This window comes from Pygoscelis adeliae, unplaced genomic scaffold (genome assembly GCF_000699105.1).
Source record: "Pygoscelis adeliae isolate BGI_AS28 unplaced genomic scaffold, ASM69910v1 Scaffold75, whole genome shotgun sequence".
NCBI classification, from domain to species: domain Eukaryota; kingdom Metazoa; phylum Chordata; class Aves; order Sphenisciformes; family Spheniscidae; genus Pygoscelis; species Pygoscelis adeliae.
The window spans coordinates 4,589,336-4,610,239 of NW_008824772.1; the positions used below are offsets into that span (position 1 = coordinate 4,589,336).

General features: G+C 37.8%; 1 protein-coding gene across 3 annotated transcripts in view; it reads left to right on the plus strand.

Moving 5' to 3' along the window:
* SPAG9 (sperm associated antigen 9) overlaps positions 1 to 20,904 on the plus strand; it is a 58,969-nt gene that overhangs the window by 16,165 nt on the left and 21,900 nt on the right. For 2 of the 3 annotated variants that reach the window (XM_009323728.1, XM_009323729.1), the window contains exons 1-9: positions 5,159 to 5,457; positions 9,388 to 9,541; positions 13,364 to 13,574; positions 14,100 to 14,199; positions 15,325 to 15,446; positions 18,556 to 18,613; positions 19,191 to 19,343; positions 19,434 to 19,485; positions 19,920 to 20,050. In XM_009323728.1, the coding sequence (XP_009322003.1) occupies positions 5,297 to 5,457; positions 9,388 to 9,541; positions 13,364 to 13,574; positions 14,100 to 14,199; positions 15,325 to 15,446; positions 18,556 to 18,613; positions 19,191 to 19,343; positions 19,434 to 19,485; positions 19,920 to 20,050 (1,142 nt within the window). In that variant the 5' untranslated portion in view covers positions 5,159 to 5,296. Of the gene's footprint in view, positions 1 to 4,518; positions 4,614 to 5,158; positions 5,458 to 9,387; positions 9,542 to 13,363; positions 13,575 to 14,099; positions 14,200 to 15,324; positions 15,447 to 18,555; positions 18,614 to 19,190; positions 19,344 to 19,433; positions 19,486 to 19,919; positions 20,051 to 20,904 lie in introns of those variants that run through there. The other variant, XM_009323730.1, reaches the window with a different exon arrangement.

Below are 20,904 nucleotides of genomic sequence, written 5' to 3' on the forward strand. Positions count from 1 at the left end.
ACACAGAATACGGGCTTAGTTTAATGAAGCATAATTGGGCCATGGAAGTTTCTCAGTGTTTTGCGCTGATACAATGTGACAGAACAGTGAGCCTGTCTCTGGCATTGGGAATGTACTTTGTCAGGCTCATTTGGATAAACAGATATCCCCAGCAAGTCCCTGTTATAGGGAAACGGGAAGAGAAGGCTGAGTGGAGATGTCTAATTACAGTTGTGGTTAAGCATGGGTACCAGTCATAGTGGTTTTGAGATTAGACTCTAGGTACCTGTTCAAGCAAGTAGTTTTTTCTGAAGCCTTACGGTAAGCATTAACAGCCTGGATTTAGCCTGTATAAAGCCTGGATTTAACGTCTTTACATACTATTGTATCTGCCAGCAACATCACCTTATATGTGGATAAAGATGCATCAAACTCACCAGTGGGAATGATGCTTTTACTTAGGTGACAAGCTCACCATGAATCCTTAAAGGTAAAAGGTAGTTACATGGAAGTATGTTTAGGACTTTGGTACTGCATCAAGGAGATTCTAGAAATGTCTGTTACCTTAATAAATCTAGATTATGTGGGACACAGAAAGATCTATATATACACAGTTGGTCGCACGTTCCCAAAGGGAGGAGCCGCTTGTGCCAAACCTGATTGGATCCGCAGGATGAACAGCGAGGGCTGTAGCACAGAGCCTCGTCTGACAGTGAAAGAATTACTAAAACCTGTCCTGGGGGAGTTAAAGCATTGGCACAGAAAGGAAGGAGGAGTGAAAGAGAAAGGAAGGTATAAAGGAGATGCTCTCAACCTGGTTAAGGAAAAGGTGCAGGTAACAATAACCACAACATGGTATATACACATTTGTTTTTGACAAAGAAAGTATCAGGCTTGTGTACATTGGGAGCGGTCGTATTTGTAAGGGTAGGAATAGAAACTAGTGACAGGATGGTCATTGTCTTTCACTGAATGCTGAAGCTTAAGATGTAGAAAAACCTGTAACACTTTCCACAGTTGCAGAACTTGTCATGTGCTGTATGAGGAAACCAATCTGAGTATTTTTTGAGATGGAAAGACATTGCATTGCTATCACTTGCATTCGAAGGGAATGACTTTCCTATTCATGCTGTAATGTCTTCAAAAGCTCATTATAGTCAGTTTTTACATGTTGTGCTCTAAAATGAGCTAACACATGAATTGTGAAATGCTGTTAACTACATCAACTCAGAACTTCGAAGAATTACCTTATCTTTTATCCCCTCAACTAACGGTAATTGAGCAATGTATTTAATTACAACAGTGATGAAGAGTGGTCAGTGTTTATGATGTCTTCCTTGGGACAATTGGTCATATTCGAAATACTTGTGGACTTTAGGGGCAGCAAGGTGAGCTGTCAGTAGTAAAAGGTTATGGATGATTAAATATTGACTGTAGCTCTTACTGAAGAGAAGGGTGGTAGATGTAGCCTTTTATTTTTCATCTGTCTTTCAGTGTAACTTCAGTAAGAATTGCGCTGAGTAGAGAGCAATTATTCAATTTAGATCTATTTTTAAATTGTCAGTAATATTAATTCTTTTTCTTTGGATAGCTGAGTAATCTCAAAACATAGCAAAACTTTTGATCAAATTTTGAGCACTTGTGTTAATTCATTAGACTTTTTTTTTTTTGATCAGGATGGCACTTCAAGGATATGCTGAGTCTTGGAGTAATTTAGATTGAAAAGAGCCACTGGAGGTCATCTGGTTCAAATCCCAGTGGTTTTGGAGGGAGTCTTCAAAATTTTCTTGTAGATGAGCAGTTAGTGAGCTAACTTCCCAATAAGTTACAGTGTTTTTTTATTTCAGCCTTTTCATTAACTGATTTCTAGAAGTTGAGAATCCATGTGCTATGTCTCATGACTCTAGAGCACCAGCTGTGTAGCCGCCTCGTCCCCCCCGTCCCATGGGTAGGGAGGGAGGGTGAGGAACTTTGCTGCTTGTGGGCAATATTCCAGTATTGTCAGCTTTTATCCCTGGGACCCTGGATCGAGGCAGTCCGTGGACTTTACATGGTGGTACCACTGTTTTTCTGATTTTTGGGATAACACTCGTGTGTATAGCCTGGATCTGTGGACAAACTGTCGTGCTGCCCTGCACATGCACACATTTGGTTTTTATCTTATTTTTGTGTCCCTATAGCTTACGTGCTTTATGCTGAAGTGTGTGACCTTCAGATTTGCTTATTTTACCATCAGCAGTATTTTGATCTGCATAACGATACTAAACTACATAGTCCTTTAATTTGACCTGCCCTCTAGCCTCTCTATGTGGGTAATAAATATGATGAGACATTTCAGTAAACAAAGAATAGATTGAGGGGAGGGAAGAAAGTAGGTTAAACCATGTATTTTGCAAAACACACCCGGAATTTGTGCAGGTTTTACTGACCCTACTTTTTTTTTTTTCCCCCTTATGTGTTAGTTGTTCCCTGGAAAGGTACTAGTTACTCAAGTTCTGTTCACTAGCTAAAAAGCACCACAGATGTTCTGTGTAAAATTTTACTTAAAGAAACCAGTTGGTGTGCTGCAAATGGAAGTGTTTGCAAGTAGGTCAGCTTCTGTTCAGTAATATCTCCCTTGCATGATGAGGGAATACATGAACAGGATACAGAGTGGTCTAATGTGCATTTCAAAGTTAATGCATCATTTTTTTCCTGGAATTCCTGAATTAATTTTGATTATGATAAACTCTTGTAAAACTATGCACAGGAGCCATTGGAACACCTGATTTTGGTTGCTCGGTGGAAACGGAAAAACCAAGAAATGTGGATAGTTGAAGGTGGAGCTTTCAATTGTTTTGATTGCTTCTGTGTGTGAGCAAGCATTAAAAAAAATTCAGAAAGCAAATGAGATGGTCCAAGTAAAATGAAAATGCTGCATTTATATAATTTTGTTGGAGGACAAATTTTGTGAGCTTTTGACAGCAGTTAAAGTATATCATATAATGTTTCTCTAAAAATAGCAAGATTTTTGGGGGGGGGTCTGAATTATATTAATTAGTTCAGGTGAATGCTGGGAAAACCAGGATCTGTACGTAACCAGTATTTACCATATAAGTTACTGATTTATAAAATGTCCATCAATCAGGATGTCTTAAGCCAGTTTGCTCTACCAAAAAAAATCTCAGACTAAGAATATATATTCATATATAGCTAATGCTGGCAAGCAGTGTTTGTGGAGAAGCTGATATTAACTGAAGTTAGTAGCATCCGAAGGTCAAGCTTACTGGCCTTGGACACATCAGCCCCGACTTGAAAGTAACATGCAGATGTGGGTAAAAAAAATTCAGTCCTAATGTAGGCAAATGCCCCCCAAATAAAAGGTTATGTAATATTGGTTGTACAAGTGCCTGTTAATAACCCTATTCTAAAAGTGTGTGTATACCCTTTCTAGAATAGCAGAAGAAACTACAGTTTTGTAGAATAGGTATTTTTTTCTAGAGGAAGCCTTTGAGATGTGACCTCAATATGTCTCAGGAAAAAAATACACTAAGTTCTTCTGCAATACACCTATGATTTCTTTCCTTCTGTCTCTTTTTTTTTTTTTTTTTTTTTTGCTCCTGGTGCCCTATTCATCTTTGAATGCGAGTGCAGAAATGCTAAAAATGCCAAATGTCATGTAGGCTTCTCTTCAGGCTTTCCCAGCTTTCATTTCAAAGACATATGTCCAAACTAACCTTTTGGAGTGATGCAGTGGTACTTGTTACTTCTCCCCATGCCCGTCCTGGATCAGTTACATCCGAGTAGCATCATCCTTTGGCCGATTGGAACCGGGGTTCATTGGCTAAGTCATGACTGCAGGAGTTGGCCTGTGGCTGTCTCTCTTAAAAGAAAGAGAGCAAGCAAGCAAAGCTCTTCTCGAATGCTAAAAATCCACACGCTCTCGGTCCTTTTTATGAGATGTCAGTCTAGATAATTTAAAACCAAAGCTTTCTGTATTCTCTGTAAGTGAACTTAAATTTATTTGGATGTTGGAAGGAAAAAAGAGAAGAGATGCTGACTTCGTATTTCTGCCTATGGAAATAATCTGATTCTTAGTTTGTAGATTCATTATGTTTAATATTTGAGGTGCATATTGTCTGACCTTTGCAGTTAGGCTATAGTGAAATGTATTGTGTGTCATATAGTAAATTTTTATATCTGTTGGGCATAGAGGTCTTAAACAGCCTCTGAAACGGATTTGAACATGGCACTTCTGTTCAAAACTCTTGTTTGTAGTACCACGTGCACTTTGTGTGCCCTTAGGATGTTTCCTGTGCATGAATGCACGAGTAAGTTCTCAAATTTTTTTATTTATTACGGGCTTCTCTTCTGGTTTGTGGTTTTACACACTGTATAATTTTGCTGTTTTCTTTACCTGTTTCTTTAATGTTTCTGAATGCTTTTACTATTTTTAGCACTACAGGGGAAGATTATATTGTATTGGCCAAGAATTGTGCAGTTGTAGTAAAAGTAAATGGTATTAAAAATTTCTTGCTGTTTCTCTGTCATTTTAAACAGATGATTCACAATTATATGGAGCACTTGGAAAGAACCAAACTTCATCAGCTAACAGGGGGTGATCAGCTAGAATCCACAACACACAGTAGAATTAGGTAAGCTATTTATTACGCTCTCACCCTGAAATGAAAGGAAAAAAATCCATTCATTTGTGTTTGCAAGACTTTGTTCTTTAATCCTACAACAACGGTTTGGCTGAATCGGAAAGATTTGTTGTATGATTGGAATGCGGTAAGAGAATAGTGTAGAAATCAGTAGAAAGAGGCTTTTGCTGTTGTACTGCTGAACGTTGAGTTACACTTTGTACATTAGCCTTAAACAATTTCGGCTTTTTTGAGTGTTTGCGTTCGGGTAGGCAGGGAAAATGTCAGCAGCTGTGCCGAAATAATTGATATCCTGCCATGGCTTTGTGTGCAGGTTGGTGAAGGTGCGTATCGTGGTACCCATTTGTTCTAAGGGCTTGTGTGAATGTATTATGCAGATTTTGAAGCTTTCTAGCCTATGAACTCTGCGTGGAAGGAGGGGAGAATAACTCCAGGGCTGGCTGTGTCTCTGCGTTGCTGCATAGATGCTGCGAGGAGCCCGGCGGCTCCCGGCGCGAGGGGGAGGAGAGCGGTGATGTCATTGCTCTGGAGCTGCTGCAGAAGAGTGGAAAGCTGCTGCTGATGGCATTGTTTTTGTGGCAGCGGCTGAATGACAGACTTTGCCTACAAAGATACACCCTCGGCCCCTGTGTAGCCTTCTCGGTTCCGGCGTTTCACCATGCCAGCACAGCGCCATGAATCCTGGATGCATGCTGCTATTTGTGTTTGGCTTCGTTGGCGGGGCGGTGGTCATTAATTCGGCTATCTTGGTATCTCTCTCGGTTTTGCTGCTTGTGCACTTTTCTATTTCTACTGGTGTGCCAGCTCTGACGCAGAACCTACCAAGGATACTCAGGTACTCTGACCTACTGAACCTTGGCTTCATGCGCTCTTTCTTTTTCTCTGCTTTCCGTTTTCCTTTCAAACAGAAAGAGCAAGGATAAATTAGAGACGTAAATTGTGTATAAATTTCAAGTTCTTTTGTAAACATAATATTTATGGACTGGGATATGGCAATATATTTTTTTATACACTCAAATTTCATTGCCTTTTATTTAAGCAAGTACAAGGTCAGCTTATGTATTTTTTTTTTTTTAGAAAGCTATTACATTCATTTATGGTAACCTGCAAAAAAAGCTGTGATGATAATAATGTCGTGGATAAAGCTCACGTTCAGTGTATTGTCAGGTACTTGGCTGACTTTGTTTAGCCATAAATGTATGCAGTCTGAAGCCTTAAATTACACTTTTTTTTAATCAAAAGAATTATGTAAGATCAGTCAATTGATGATCTGCTCAAAACCACAGTAATTAATTGGTTACATTGTTTTAAAAAAATGTGGTTGTTGGTTGGTGGGGAAAAAAAAATATTTCATTATTTAAACATTAGAGCTCTTAAAGCCTATTCACTATTGTTCAGCCAAATGTTATCCTCTCCTTTTTCTGTACTTGCATGGCAAGCTGCCAACTCTGTCCGTCCCCCCTCAAGTTACGTTCTGTTTGTCCTAGTTGCCTGGAGCAGTAGCAGAGATGCATTAGAATATTGTGACCAAAAGTAGTCTTGACATGTTTTAGTGCTATAATTACAAGTGGAAAACAGCTGGAAAAGTTTTAAGATGTAGTTTTCTGACCTGAAAACCTGACATACTTTAACTGTGGTTGTAAATTTAATAGTAAACTTTATTTAAAAAGGGAAAAATGCTGGAAAATAGTGTTCTCTGAAGGAGCTATGTGACTTTTTCTCCTTAAAACATGGTGCATGTAGACTTTCTATGGTAGTATGCTTCTAACTTGGGTCTCTGAACACAGAAGGGTTGTTCCAAAGGTTTAAAGCCAATCAATACATAAAAGAAATACCAATTATGATAATAAATGTATATGAATATTAAAATACAAAGAAATAAATTTAAAGTGTAACACTATAGACTGATTTAGTTAGTAAAGCTGTGCTTGTTGAAAGGGGGGGAAACCAAACCCAAAACAAATAACCCCCAACTCAATAAAAAAAAAGGCAAAATATTGGACTTCATGTTCAGTAACTTCTATTAGATTTTTTTTTATACTTAAGTGGTCAGATGGTTTAAGAAATAGGGTTTTTTTTGTAATGTGCTTTTGCTCCCCTGGAGAATATTTAATGAATTTGAAGGGTTTTGGTAAGCTATGCTTTTTCCTGCCCCTAGTAATTTGTTTTAGGAATTACAGGAATTGGAACTCAGTTCCTTAGTCTTTTATTAATTTAAAAATGATAAAAATAGAGGATGAAGGAATCTAATTGTAGAAGAACTGTTTCTATTTTTTAACACTAGTTGGGTTTTAGAACAGAGCATCTGGTTGCTTATTCTAAAGGTTCCTGTAAATGCTTCAATACATCACTTCAGAATATTAGCTTAGGCTTTTAGAACACGTGCCTGCCTTCTGCTCACTGTGATATTTTCAGATATTTCCTGGACATTGGGGCAGTAGAAGGGGTTCTTTGCTTTCTGGTTAACAACCAGTGAAATAAGTTGAAATTGCTGCAGTCTCATCAGATAATTTCTTTTAATGGAGACATGCACATAATAACCTTCACTTGCAAAACAAGCCCCCTTTTCAAACTTCATTTGCTGTGTAGTCTTGCGATGCACCTGAACTGTGTTCTTAGCACATCAAAATATGTTCATTATAAAATTTATTTAAAACTATTCTGCAAAAAAGCAAATGTCAGTTGTGAACTTTTTGGTACCCATTTTGTTTAAATTCTTTCTTCTGAAGACTGCAAAGAAGATAAGCTTTGTGGCATATCCTGCAAGTAAGCAAATCTGTCTGCCCCGAACCGTTGCTGCGGGAGGCGTTTTCCAAAGCGAAGGGCCCTTCACAATGCGTGCTTTATCACCGCCTTTCTTGTCCACTGAAGGGCTGCTTTTTTTCCTTTTTTTGTTGCTGGACTTCTTAACCAATGAAATGGTTTCAGTCTGTCTTTTGACATAATCTCAGCTTATGTGGTGTGTCTTTTGTTCCCCACACGCATTAGGGTTGTGGGAAATCTAAAGAAAAGCAGAACCTGTTACAATGGCGGGAATCGTTGGAATCACATTCGGTGTAATTCTGTGGCTGTTTTTGGTGAAGACTTTTCAGCACAGTTAGTTTGCAGATGCTGGAACAGCATCTGATGCTTTTTATTTTGTAACCTTGACTGATTTTGCTTTACTCCCTTTGCTGCCTGCTTTGCTCTGCTAAACTACTTCCGAATTAACAATGTAGCTTGGAATAATATTTATGGAAGGCCCAGATACATGCAATGTGAGAATTAGTTGCAAAGACTTTTCTGACAGGGAGTATCTTTGTACACCTGTACCGGAAAGGTTCATGCCAATTAAGATTGTTTGCTATTTGAACATTGGTTCTTTTGGTGATGTAAAACTTACCAAAAGGAGCTTGCTGCTTAATTGCTAAATACAATCCCTTCTTGACTACCTTTTCTTCTAAATAAACAAAAAAGAACCCAAAACAAAACCAAAAAAATTTATAAAAGTGCTTAGCTTTTCCTTTTGCTTTTCAACATTCCGTTTCATATTTTTGCATATAACTTGTATGCAGATACTAATTCTGCACAGAATTGTGCCTAGGTTATGTTTAATTTGTGAAACGCATTGCAAAAGAAAGTATATGTGGTTGTGATTTGACTTTTTATAATGCTAAAATGTGAGATCTCTCAAATCTTAATATTTTGTCTGAATTGCCTCTGCAGGGGTACTTACAGACAACGCTTTCTCAAGAAGCATAATTTTCTGCCATTTCTTGTGCACACTTTTATCTTCTGTCTTTAGTGTACTTAAAGCTGTGCTAGTTGATTACAGTCCTTTTTTCTGTGTTGCATTGTTCTGACTGAACAAATACTTTGCTTTATCTCAATTCTATGCCTGGCTGATATTTTTCCTTTTCAGGGCTGGCTGTAGCATCCTATGAATTGCGTTCTACACAATGTTTTTGTCTCTCGCTAGCAGGAAGAATTAATCCTTTTGTTCACTGATCACACTACTGACAGCAAGATTGACTTGGGGATTTTTTTTTTTATACGAAGCTTTGGAATTTCCAAATGTTGTTTGCCATAGAGAAGTGATAAAGACAGCAGAGGTGGTGAAGAGTTGGGATGAAGTCATTTGCCTTACTGGCACAAGCTTTTGTGTAGCTTGTTTTGAACTGATCTTGGTTAAAACTATGCAATTTTTGGCTGGGCTAGTTTTAACATTGGTAATTCCTTGACCCAGTTTTTTTCAGTTATACAAATCCATGTAATTCCTGTGATCTTCAGAAGAAAAATACCATAAATTTTGAGAAGAGTTGATTGTTTACAACTTTCCCAAATGCTTCAGTTAATGATATAGCTGTTGGCTGTCATAGAAGTTATGTGGTACTGTATCTTGCAAAAAAAAAAAAAAGCCAAATGGTATTTTTAAGAGTGGTTGCTGAAAACTGTAATTTAATCTGAAATAAGGAAATGTTTTCATCTTATACTTCTGTTTGTGTTCCACTTCTGTAAAACTTGTTTACTATAGATTAGCTTTGGTGCAATCAATAACTGCTGCCTAAAGCCATGAAATAGACTATTTGCAATTAAATAATGTGAAATGAGGAATTATGTGCTGTAATACAAACTGTGTATGCTACATTGTATAGTTAATAGAGCATAACGTATGAATGTTTGAACCTATAATTTTACCACTTCCCTGCTGATTTCAGAGGCGTACAGGAAAATAAATTATGTGACATCTGAAATGGCTGATGAAACCTGTCTCCCTTTCAAACAGAAAGGAGCGCCCGATATCACTGGGCATCTTCCCATTACCTCCAGGAGATGCACTACTTACGCCTGAAACTCAGAGAGAAGCGGGGGAAACGCCTGGGTCAGAGCACTGGAAATTCCACGAGCTAAGCCAGCCACGGTCCCACACAAGCCTAAAGGTGAGCACTCAGCTTGGCTGCCTTGTGCGTTAGGAGAAACTCCCATAAACAGGTTAGATCCTTAGTGGGGGAGAAAAGGGAAGTTGAAGGGGAGGAGGGAAAACCCTAAATCATCTTTGTGTAAGCCAAGTATGTTGCTTACTCAAATGAGCTTTGAGGGAACTTACTGGAAGAAACGGAGTTGGGGTTGCGTTTTCTGAATGAGTGGTAATACGGGCTAGTTCTCTTACTCACAGGAGTGGGTTTCTTCTTTCTGAGGAGCCTTTCCAAAGGTCAGTCTCTTGTTCTTTACACATTAGATATGTAACTAGACAGCGTAAACAGGTCTGCTGGTTTAATATCCTTTTAGAAGGGAAACTTTGATTACTACACGGGCAGTACTCTTAACGCAGCCTCTGCCTACTATCAGGCGTATAGCGTAGGTATACCGCAGAGTTGAGAATGACCTAACTTTCCTAAATTAGCCTGTGATTATAATTTCCCTTACATGTCGCTTGGCTATAATTCCTGCAATTGTTCTGTGTTCCAACAGTGAAAGGGTGGCATAGAACAAGCTGCAGAAATGGAAAACTGTGGGAGTGGTGTTGGAGTGTGAATCTGGCAGTCGGGACTAGGGTGCACTAACAGCACAGCAGGAGAGGGATCTGCAGGGTGAAGAACCCCAGAATGTGTAAAGCCTCCCTATATCTTTATGTTGATGAGGTTTTTTTGGAAGACTATGAATGTACTTTTATTTCTGAAAAGGCATACAGCTGAGGGGAATTTCCTCCTAAGTGAACTTAAGACCTAGCAGGGGAATATTAAACTGATAAGAATTAAAAAAACTATCCAGACATAATTGGAACCCAGACTTTTTTTTTTTGCCTAGAGGTCATATGGAGATAATGGGAAGTGTAAGTAATGGTTAATTATAAACATATCAAAGTGACAACAGGAATTTGGATCTAAAAATTGTCACTTAACAAACTCTTGGCTAGGACCATTTTTGGATCTTGAATTTGTCCTATTCCCTTTGTCCTGTGTCAATTAACATCAATAAATCGACAGACTTTCGGAGAGCTGACTGAAATGCAACTTAAAAGTTATGACTAAGAGTAAGTGGAGATGAGGTATAAAGGGAAGTCTCCAATCCCATCCTGTCCCCTCAGAAAACTATATTTAACCAGAAATCTTGTCAAAATAGGCTTCTTGGTATAGTTCTTCACAAAATAATGTGCTGCTAAAAGAGAATATACAAAACAGCACAGACTGTAATTTTTCAAACCTAGTTAGAATAAGTTCCTTAGGTCCAAAGCAGCATCTTTGCTTTTTAGCTGGGAATGTAAAGTACTTCTGAAGTGAACGTGTTGAATAACATGATATATTGGAGTCATAACCAGAATTTGAAACTTTTTTTCTCTAATACTTTTCTTTCCTCTAAGTACTTTTAACATCAAGTACAAGGCACAAGTAAGATTCTGCTGCTTTCAGGCATCTGTTTTCCATTCATGCACAAGCATTTCATTAATAGTCAGTGTTTCCTCTAAGAGCATCACAAAGAGTAGGTGTCAGGGAGAAACCCAGAGTAAAAAGACTGGGTATCCTGTAGCTTGTACAGTAGTGACATTGCTGGATGTCATTGTTAAGACAACATACAATCATGTACCATTCATTCTCATCTGCTTATTACTGCAAAGCATTGCAGATGAGCTACTGCTTCAGATTTAATTATCTAATTTTTAAACTAACTTTTCTTTTTTCAGGAAAAGTCTTCTGGCAACATTGCCAAAAAAGTCAAACTTGCTAAGTCAACCTAGCATTGACTTTGAGATATTTTGATTAATTCATTGTCACTTAATGGAATTGCATTTCATTTTCATTACTTCTAGAACAAACATTCATGATAGTTTAATCAGTATAGTTTCCAAGAGTTAGCTAGAAAAATACAGTAGATAATAAAGTCAGAAATGTAAAATAGATGGGATTATTTGAAATTCCTTTAAGGAAAGGACCCTTCTCTTTGTTGTTTTCTCTTGCGCTATCAAGCTGGTTTTCTTGAGCTTTGTGTGTGAAAGTCAGTGATCAGTCTGTGCTGCATCAGTTAGTGGATGCCTTTTGAATACAAAGATGTGGAAGTGTTTGAACAGAGCCAACAGCTCTGTTGAGGTTTTATTCCCTGTTTGTGTGAACTCTGGATTCCCTTGGTAAGGGATACCATTTCCTCCCTTCTGTATCTGCTTGCTGAAGTATGAATCATTATCCAGCGGCTGAACTTCACCAATTCAAAAGGCAATTGGGGAAATCGTGTAGCTTTTTTTTTTTTTTTTTGGAGAGGACCTAACACCTTAATATGTCGGGTTTGCCTTGTATTACTATGGGTAGGTGTACATGTTTTATTCCTTTAGAGGCATCTGTTAGTTGACTATATTTCTGAATAATTTTTTCAGAATATCAAATATTAATAATTTGTTATTTTGGAATTTACTAAAAAAGGATGAAAACTGGAAGTAATTGATAGGCAGGTCTTGAAAGTGCTGAATTTTGTTTCTAAGGCTTGCAAATTCCATGTGGGGATGTCACTATAGGATGCAAGCTTTTCATTTATGCTGATACACATAAATGCATGTTTTCCCCCCTGACCTCACAAATTAAAATCTTATCTTGCCAGGAAGTTCCAAAAGTAAAAATTTAGAAATTACAATTCTTAGTAATCTTACACTAAGTACAAATGAGAGAATGTGTCTATATGCAGGTTTCTCTTGTATTTTTTTAATAACCTTAAAATTCAGTTTCACTTCCTTCTCAAGAAGGGATGCTAGCAGTACAATGAATTGATGCTTCACAAAGTCTGAATTTGCTTCATTCTTGACAAGTTTTGGTTTCCTGAGCTAACAGATATGTCCTCTTTAAATGTCACAGACTTGTCTAGGAGCCTTGCTTTCACCTCTGATTCCCAAACAAAACCCTAAAAGAATGTTTTATCAAAACTTACCATTCTGCCTTCATTTTGCACATACCGGTCTCAGTGTTTCATCTTGATTTTTCCCAAGGAGATTCCTCTAATGCTGTATACTAGAAAATATTGGCCTAAAGAGACTAATTTGTTTTCATACCTGCAGTGAGATCTGGTTCACTGTTACGTACTATTTAAGTCATAGTTAAGACGTCTGGATGCTGGTATGGCTCTGGTCATGAATGAGGGGTGAAATGTGAATGAAAGGAGACAAGGTCCAGAAAAGGGCTATTAGTATTACCAGGTAGTAGCCTCTAGGTCTATCAAACACAGTCTAGCCTGCCCTCGAACACAGTGCCTGATGCAGCCCTGTCTGAGTAATGATCGTGAGTCCAGCAGCTGGGTTCATAACCACACTTGTGGTTCTTCATGCAGCGTCACTGCAATGTAAGCTGTTGCCAGGAATCAGCTTCTAAGAAGGAGCTATTTACTGATGTTCCATAGTTGATCCGGAATCTGACTGGACAAGCAGTCACTGCGGTTCAATGTCTCATTCCCAATGTCATCCAGGGCTTACAGTTCCGACTGGAAAGCACGTAAAAACAGTTTGAGTGAAGTGCTTGCAAATACTATACTTTTATATTGGTTAAATCCATGTTCTGCATCAGTGCCTCAAATGTCTACTTTTCAAGAAGCTGTTTTAAGATATTTAAGATATTTAAGAATTTGGCAGTACTGGCTTAAAGTATTCTTTCCATTCCTGTTTCTTTGCATATGCATATTCTTCAGTAAAACACAATTTTGGTGTTTGTTCTTTAGTTTATATGCCTAACTCTTCTAATAATACTTTAATTTGTCTTCATTTTTTTAATGGTAATGTTCAATTTTAGGATGAGCTTTCTGATATTAGCCAAGCAGGCTCAAAATCTACTACTCCAGCATCCACAGCTGCTTCAGATGTACCTGTACTGCCTGCTGAAACTCCTCAACAGGAAGATGTTGAAGGGCTTGCAAAGGACACAGATATGCCGAATGAGAAGCTGGACGTAAGCAAGAATATTGAAGTACAGGTAGTTCAAGAGACAAGAAACGTGTCCACTGGTGAGCTGCTTTAACTTTTTAGTATATGGTTACTATGGACCTCATATTTAATCTGTTACGAAATATCTTAATTGTTGTGCCACAAATAAGAAATGTCTTTTTACTCAATATTTTTAGGAGTATAGAATATTGGTAAGAGATACAAGTCTGTTGTTTATTGGTGGCTTTAGTCCTTATTTTTCTAGAATCAGAATTATTTATGACATTTCCTTGTAAACAGCAGAAGTGGCACTCATCTAGACACAAAAAGTCATGAGAAGAGAGACATCTGCTTGGTTTCGATCGCAGAAATAGTGGGAAATAACTACCGTTGGATGACTTAAGTTAAATTCAGGAGAGACTTAGAAATTCCAGTGTCTGTACTAAAGTATCAAAATCCATAGGTCTTCTCATTTCATTACCTTGATAAGTCTTTGAACAGGAGTATATTAATTTGGTGATGGATTAATAACAACTACATGTAGATAATGTCATATGTCACAGTGATTTTTGTTTTATGGAGACATACCACTTGCTTTTCCCTAGGTGGAAACGAAAATGAAGAAAAATCTGAAGTTCAGGCAATCATTGAGTCAACTCCGGAGTTGGATATGGATAAAGATCTCAGTGGATATAAGGGTTCCAGGTAAGTTGTGTGTTGTGATTGGAGGAGGAAGACCAATTTTAGAAGGTACCAGGCTTCGGTTTTGAATTCATGACTTGTTTAGAAACTTTACCGGACTGAGATATCATGCATTATATAATGAATCTCCTACTTCTGTGACCTTACTTCCCCAAATTCCTCAGGAGTTTTTAAGTGCAACAGCAGTTCTTCATTTTGTTGCTATACCTGATGAATGTTCAGGGTACTTCGTATTACAGCAGACTTAAGAATGCTTAAATATTCTTTCCATGTTTCAAGCAAAGGGTCTATACCAAGAGGCCTTTTCTTCCTAGATCAAGGTTTCAAGGTACTGGCAGTTTCCAAGCTGGGCCCTTGTGTTTTCACCCATATCTTTAAAATCTGGATTTATGACTGGCTTTGCAAATGTTGCAGCATTTATTTATCACATTCTGGTGGTGGAATCCCAGTGTTGGCAGAATGCTTTTGCCTGAGTCTGCTTCTTTGCAGGCTTTTGCTTGTGAAGGATAACATTTCTTTCAAAAGCTCTAAAGCCCCATAAAAAATAAACAGGTGCTGTTTTAGTAGCGGGAGGAGTGTCTGATCTTCTAGGCAAGTCCTGAACAATTTAGGGTCTAGCCACAAGTCCTTCAAATACGTTGTGTTTCATTCTTGTGATCAGATGAAAAAATGACCTTGTATAGTGAATGTTAATGGCGTAAGATCTTTGTGTGAAAGAAGCCCCCTTTCTGGCCAGAGGAATACTTTAATCTCTATTTGGTTCTCTTGCGTTCTTGTTATATTAAATGACTTCCAGTTTGGCTGAGCTGTCTGTTCTTTAAGCGTTTGGGCTGACTAAGTCCTGACGGGGCTGAATTTCTGTACGCCAAAACTTGATATGCTTTAATTTATTAAAATCCTGACCAGCTCAAAATCAGCAGCTACCTCAAGTTTGGGATCTTGATGCCAAAGTAGTATTTGAAAATAGAATCCAGGACTCTAAGCTAACTGAAAGCTTCTGAAAATTTTACTTCTGTTTTTTTTGGGGGGGATAACAAATGAACTACTGGTAAAAACACAGAAAACTTTCTTCAATGTGGGAATGTTTTCTTTCTGCTTTTTTATGTCTTGTTTTAATCCTTTGAATAGCACTCCTACCAAAGGCATAGAGAACAAAGCATTTGACCGTAATACAGAGTCACTCTTTGAAGAGCTGTCATCTGCTGGTTCTGGCCTAATTGGAGATGTGGATGAAGGTGCAGATTTACTGGGTAAGAAAGGTTATTTAAAGAGGAATTTTCCTTGTTAGTGGAGTGCTTAATTATCCTTGCTGGATTTACTGTTAGGATTCATTTGCATTAAAATCTTTTGAGTATCATCGTAAGGTGGTTATTGGAATGCAAAAAACAGGAGGTGGTGTTTGTTCTTTCAGTATAATGATATCAGCCTTAATCTTTTGGGGCCGTTCTTATGCTATTGTCTATTTCAGTGTTCCGTATTTGTTCTCTGACACAAGGATTTTTATCTTGAGCGAGGGTTTTTATCTTGAACTAATTTTAGGTAGTTTAATTCAGATTGTGCCCAATCTGTAATGGCCTGGCTTTATCACCTCTCTATGGAATTTAACTTTTAAGAGAGAATTGCAGCAGAATGCAATGGTGGTAATTTGAGAATCAAACCATTAATTGAAAGGGGAGGGGGAACCCACATTTCTCTTGCCCCGAAGCAGCTTGCTGCTACTTGTGTGCTGACTGAACAAAATGTAAGTTTTGGGAATATGAGTTGACCAGGAGCAAAAATGTCATTAAAAGAAGGATCTTTCTGTAACAAGATATTTTTAGCCATATCAGTGTTCAGGCCTCATTTTGAAATAATGAAAGCTGGTACTATGGAGTGTATAAAATGCAGATGCAACTCTTGTGTGTTTTACAAATGGGCTGTATACAGAAAATCAGCAGTTTCTTTGTTTCTGTTGTCTGACCTGGCAAAAATACAGATTTTTAGTAGTATTCCTTAGAAGTGTTGTGTGTGCAGTCTGGATTTCTGGTTGTTCAGTGTTCCACCAGAAACTTTTTTTACATCCAGTAGGTGACATTTCTGCAAAGTATTACTCACTGGGAGTAATGGGCCTATCTCCAGTCTGAGAGATGGTTTTTCTTTCTTGTCACTCCCTGCTGCTTTGAATCCTGCGCAGTGAGGACCACCACATCCTCGCTGGAACATACTTCATCCAAAACTCTTGCACTCTGTTGTCACAGGGACAACTAATGACATATTCTGCATGCAAAAATATAGATACTGGAGAAGTATTAACATATAGCAACTTCTGTCCCTTAGCTACGTGATAAATTGTTTAAAGAAATCAAATTACACTCAGGACTTCCTGATAATAGATGCTTTGTTTTCCATGAGCAAAAATAATATACTTTTTAGTATACTGTATCAAAAGTTTGTCACTGACTTCGTTACCATTTTCTGTAGAACTACCACTAGAAACACCGGTGTGTGCAAAATGAACACATTGTTATAACTGCATTTGTTACGCAGAATGTGTTGGTCTAAAAGTTTTACTATAGAATCGTGATTTCACTTTGAGCACAACCATAGTCCAAATTACTCTGTTACTTAAAAGCCACATCTGCATCCAGGATAGTCGGTATGTTTCAAGCATTTGGATCTGTTCTAAGTGAGCATTAAATTTTAGTTTGGAGTTCTGTAAAAGTAGTTAATTGGGATTCTCTAATCTGTTTTCTCTTGGGCTGCATACCCAGGGGAATATTCTGGTGTGTATGCTTCTTTTTTAAAAAAAATTCTTTGAAATCTGTTGCTTCTACAGTTAGGCGTTCTTGGCTGCTGCTCTCATAAAATACATTCTCTGCATTTTTTTCCCTGCTTGATAACTTTTTTTTTTGCCTTTGCACTCTTGGCTTTCTAGTTTTTGTTCTTGCATTATAAAGGATCCTGAAACCTGTTGGCAGTGATCCTAGGTACTTTTACCTGTGAATACTGAAAACATTTAAAAAGCAATAGCCGCTTGAATAAAACCTCTTGATGACTGTAGTGCAGGCGATTTCTCCAGATATTGATAAAGTAAAAATAGCTGATTTAAGTTCCTTCACTTTTAAATGTCATTTACTTTTAATCCAAAACCCAGAGAGAGAAATTCCAAAAGAGGGAACTTTGACTTCCATGTCTATTTTTGATACTTTTTTATTGTTATCCAAATATCTTTTAAGTCTTCTGTTACCAAAGTTGCTTAGAAGATTGTGTTCTTAGAGTATTATAAAAGGTCTCCACCATTAAGATACTGTTTTCATTTGCTGTGTTAATCTTGAATTAGCATAATTTCTGCCATTATCAGTGTGGTAATTATTTTGCTGTGCAAGATGTAAAATAATTATTTTCTGCCTGAAAGTTTATCTTTTTAAAATCCTGCAAATTATATTATTTTAGGCATGCAAACAATAGGGTGAGAAATTATTTTCCAGAAATTTAAATAATATTGAAGTAGTTACATAGAGAGTTAAGATCACTTTTTTCCATAGTAGCATATTAATTTGAAACTTTACTGAATGGCTTAGCATTTCTTCCAAGTACTGTGCTTCTAAATTATTTCACAGAAAATGAGATAGACTTCTATTAAGTTACTGATTTTTATAAGAGGTCTAACCAATAGAAACGGTTGTGACAAACTTAACTTTTTTAACATCTGTCTTTCGTATAAATCCTGCTTCTAATCACATCACATTCCACTTCAAATTTTTGGTGATGGCTTTGTTTTAATTCACTCTTACTTTATAAGTCTAAATATTTTATTGCTCTTCACTCATACCACACCTTACATGAAATGTTTCTTGTTCTTGTTTTTGCTCTACATGGAATGCATGGGCTTAAAAGACCATAATTTCTTTGGTAAGGTATCATTTGCTCTGGGGAAATCTGCAGGGCTTTCGCAATCTGAGCTTTATAATTCAGCATGTCTTGTGTCTATATCTGATAACTTTTGTTTCTAACGCAGTATAAAAGTCCAGCATTTTAAACTTAACTTCTTGTGGGCTAATACTTCCCCAGTAAATGCCATGTTTGGTTTTTGACTTAGTGGTACTGTAACCTCTTCGAAATGTATAGAATAGGTGGAGGTAGCACTAGCCTGTGGTTAGCCAGGGTCGCCTTTAGGCTTTAACTGAAGGCAGATTGGGAAGAAGGTGGAGGGGAAAGCTAACTGTAGAAGGTAGGTCCTGAAACTTCAGACAGCTTACAGTTTTTCTGATGAGTTTGTCATATTTAAAATTAATCTGTTTTTAGAAAATGGAAAAACATAGGTTTTGTAAAAACATCCATTTTATCTGCTAATTTCGTGTGTTTGTTTCCTTTGGAAAGGAATGGGTCGGGAGGTTGAAAACCTTATTTTGGAAAACACTCAGCTGTTGGAGACAAAGTAAGTAAGAACGTGTGTGTAGAAAATACTGACCACCTCTGTTATTTTTTAACGTCTTCGTACACAGAAAGTTGAAATTATACATATATGCTTTCAGTTCTAAGAGTAGTGGTGGTATAAGTATTTTGAATTTGTAGGTATATTTGGCTAAATGTATAGCTTAGTTGGTATTCTTCTAGAAATTAAGGACCTGAGAAGCAAAAGCTGCTTTTATCCTTGTAAGGCTACAAGAAATGCAGTGCTGTGTCCCAGTGAGATCAACTCCCTGCCTTTTCTGTCAGAAACACAGCTGTAACTGCAGAAGTTAATCCACTGGAGCACTGTTGAGGAATTCAACCTCTAAGCAAACTGTTCTGATTTATCAGTACTTTTTTCTAATACGGAGGTGTGAATGTGTTTGAGCATTTGAGATTTGGGGGGAAAGGGTTGTTTGCCCTGTTTTAGAGAGCTCTATCTCTTTACAGCAGCTCTATGTAAGAAATTGGTAGGTCTTCAAATTCAAGAATAAAACTGGGCTGAAGCTAAACTGTGACACCATAGTCATCCTTGTAATGGTGTATTTTAAATGTTTGTGTAGAAATGCACTGAATGTAGTGAAGAATGATTTGATAGCAAAGGTGGATGAACTGACCTGTGAGAAGGATGTACTACAAGGTGAATTAGAGGCTGTAAAACAAGCAAAACAAAAGCTTGAAGAGAAGAACAAGGAACTAGAAGAAGAGCTGAGAAAGTAAGTTTAATTCCATGGTTGTGAAAAAGAAAGGGGAAAAAAAAAACCCAGTGTGGTATCTAATGCAGCTATTTTTTATTTTGTATTTAGAGCTCGTGCAGAAGCAGAGGAAGCAAGACAGAAAGCTAAAGAGGATGATGATGTAGGTGTATGTGTGTATGTGTATTTTTGTATGTATAATCCACAATGGGACATTAGAAGCTCACATGTGTTTAGTGAGTGCTACTAAACTTTACTGCTTATAAGTAGTGGTGAACTTCCTCCGTGTATAGAAAAGATAGAAAATCTAAAGAGCACAAGTGAACTTAAACTGACCATGTCTAGTTTTCTTTCTTTCCTCTCTGCCCATTATTGTATGTCACATTCTTTTTGAAGAACTGTTTTTTATTCAGATTATACTACATACAAAGGATGTGAGGAGAGGAAGGTAAAATTGAGTTAGTTTTACAAAGCCCCACATGATTTGGAATCTGGAATTGTGCCCTAAACTGACTCTTATCGGAAGGCAGAGGCTGACTCTGCAAGGCCCTACTGTGCTCCTTTGTTCGTCCTATGTTTGCTTTTTTGTGCATTCAGAGTGATGTCCCCACCGCTCAACGGAAGCGTTTTACTCGTGTTGAAATGGCCCGTGTTCTGATGGAAAGAAATCAGTATAAAGAGAGGTTGATGGAGCTTCAGGAAGCTGTCCGATGGACTGAGATGATAAGGTAAAATGCTCTTTTAAAAATCTTTGATAGAACTTCTTGGATTTTATAAGCTTTTGAATTTTAGCTACAGAATGATCTGGTCAGTAGTTTGAGGCCTTAATTGCCCTTCTGCTTGTCTCCCCGCATGCCCATGAATAAGTTTGTTTTCAAGTTATGTGCACAGAACTTAACCTCATCAAAATGGGTTCTTGGTGAGGCCTCGGTGAAGATGTTGCTTCATATGATGTGAAATAAGCATCCTTTGAAGAATGTAGGTATTTTGGAATGGTTACGAAACTTGGTAATCATAAATAACATTAGTTTGGTGGGCAGGGAAAATTACTGTGTGTATGCGTGCAAAGCAGTGGTCCCAGTTGTCAGCTGAGATGTCAAAACAGGAATAACACGGTCTTCAGACTGAGTGTAATCCATTTGTAAGGACTTGGGTTGTGGAGGAAAAAACGCAATTTTAAAACTGTGCAAGGTTTGTTAAGATAAACAATAAAGACGGTGATCTGGTCTGATTTGCGTCCTGAATATTGAGTTGTCTGGAAGGCATGATTTTAAAAAACAAAAGCCTTCTGCCTTGGACCTCAGCCCAGCCGGTCGCTGTCACCCCCCCAGCCGTGCCTGTGTCCAGAGGTAACGGTGTCATGTGGTGCCGCCTGCCGGTCAGGTATGACAGTGGCATCCAACTTCTTCTGTTGTCCTCGATACCTGTGGGCCATTTTGACTCTGAGCCTGAGAGAGGAAAAATACATGTTGCCAAGCAGATGTGACTTGCTTTTCTATAGCTGTTTCTCCTGTAGAAATCCTCTCCTATCTCTGTTAATGCATCTATGGCTTCAGGGATGATCACTTTATCATTTATTTAC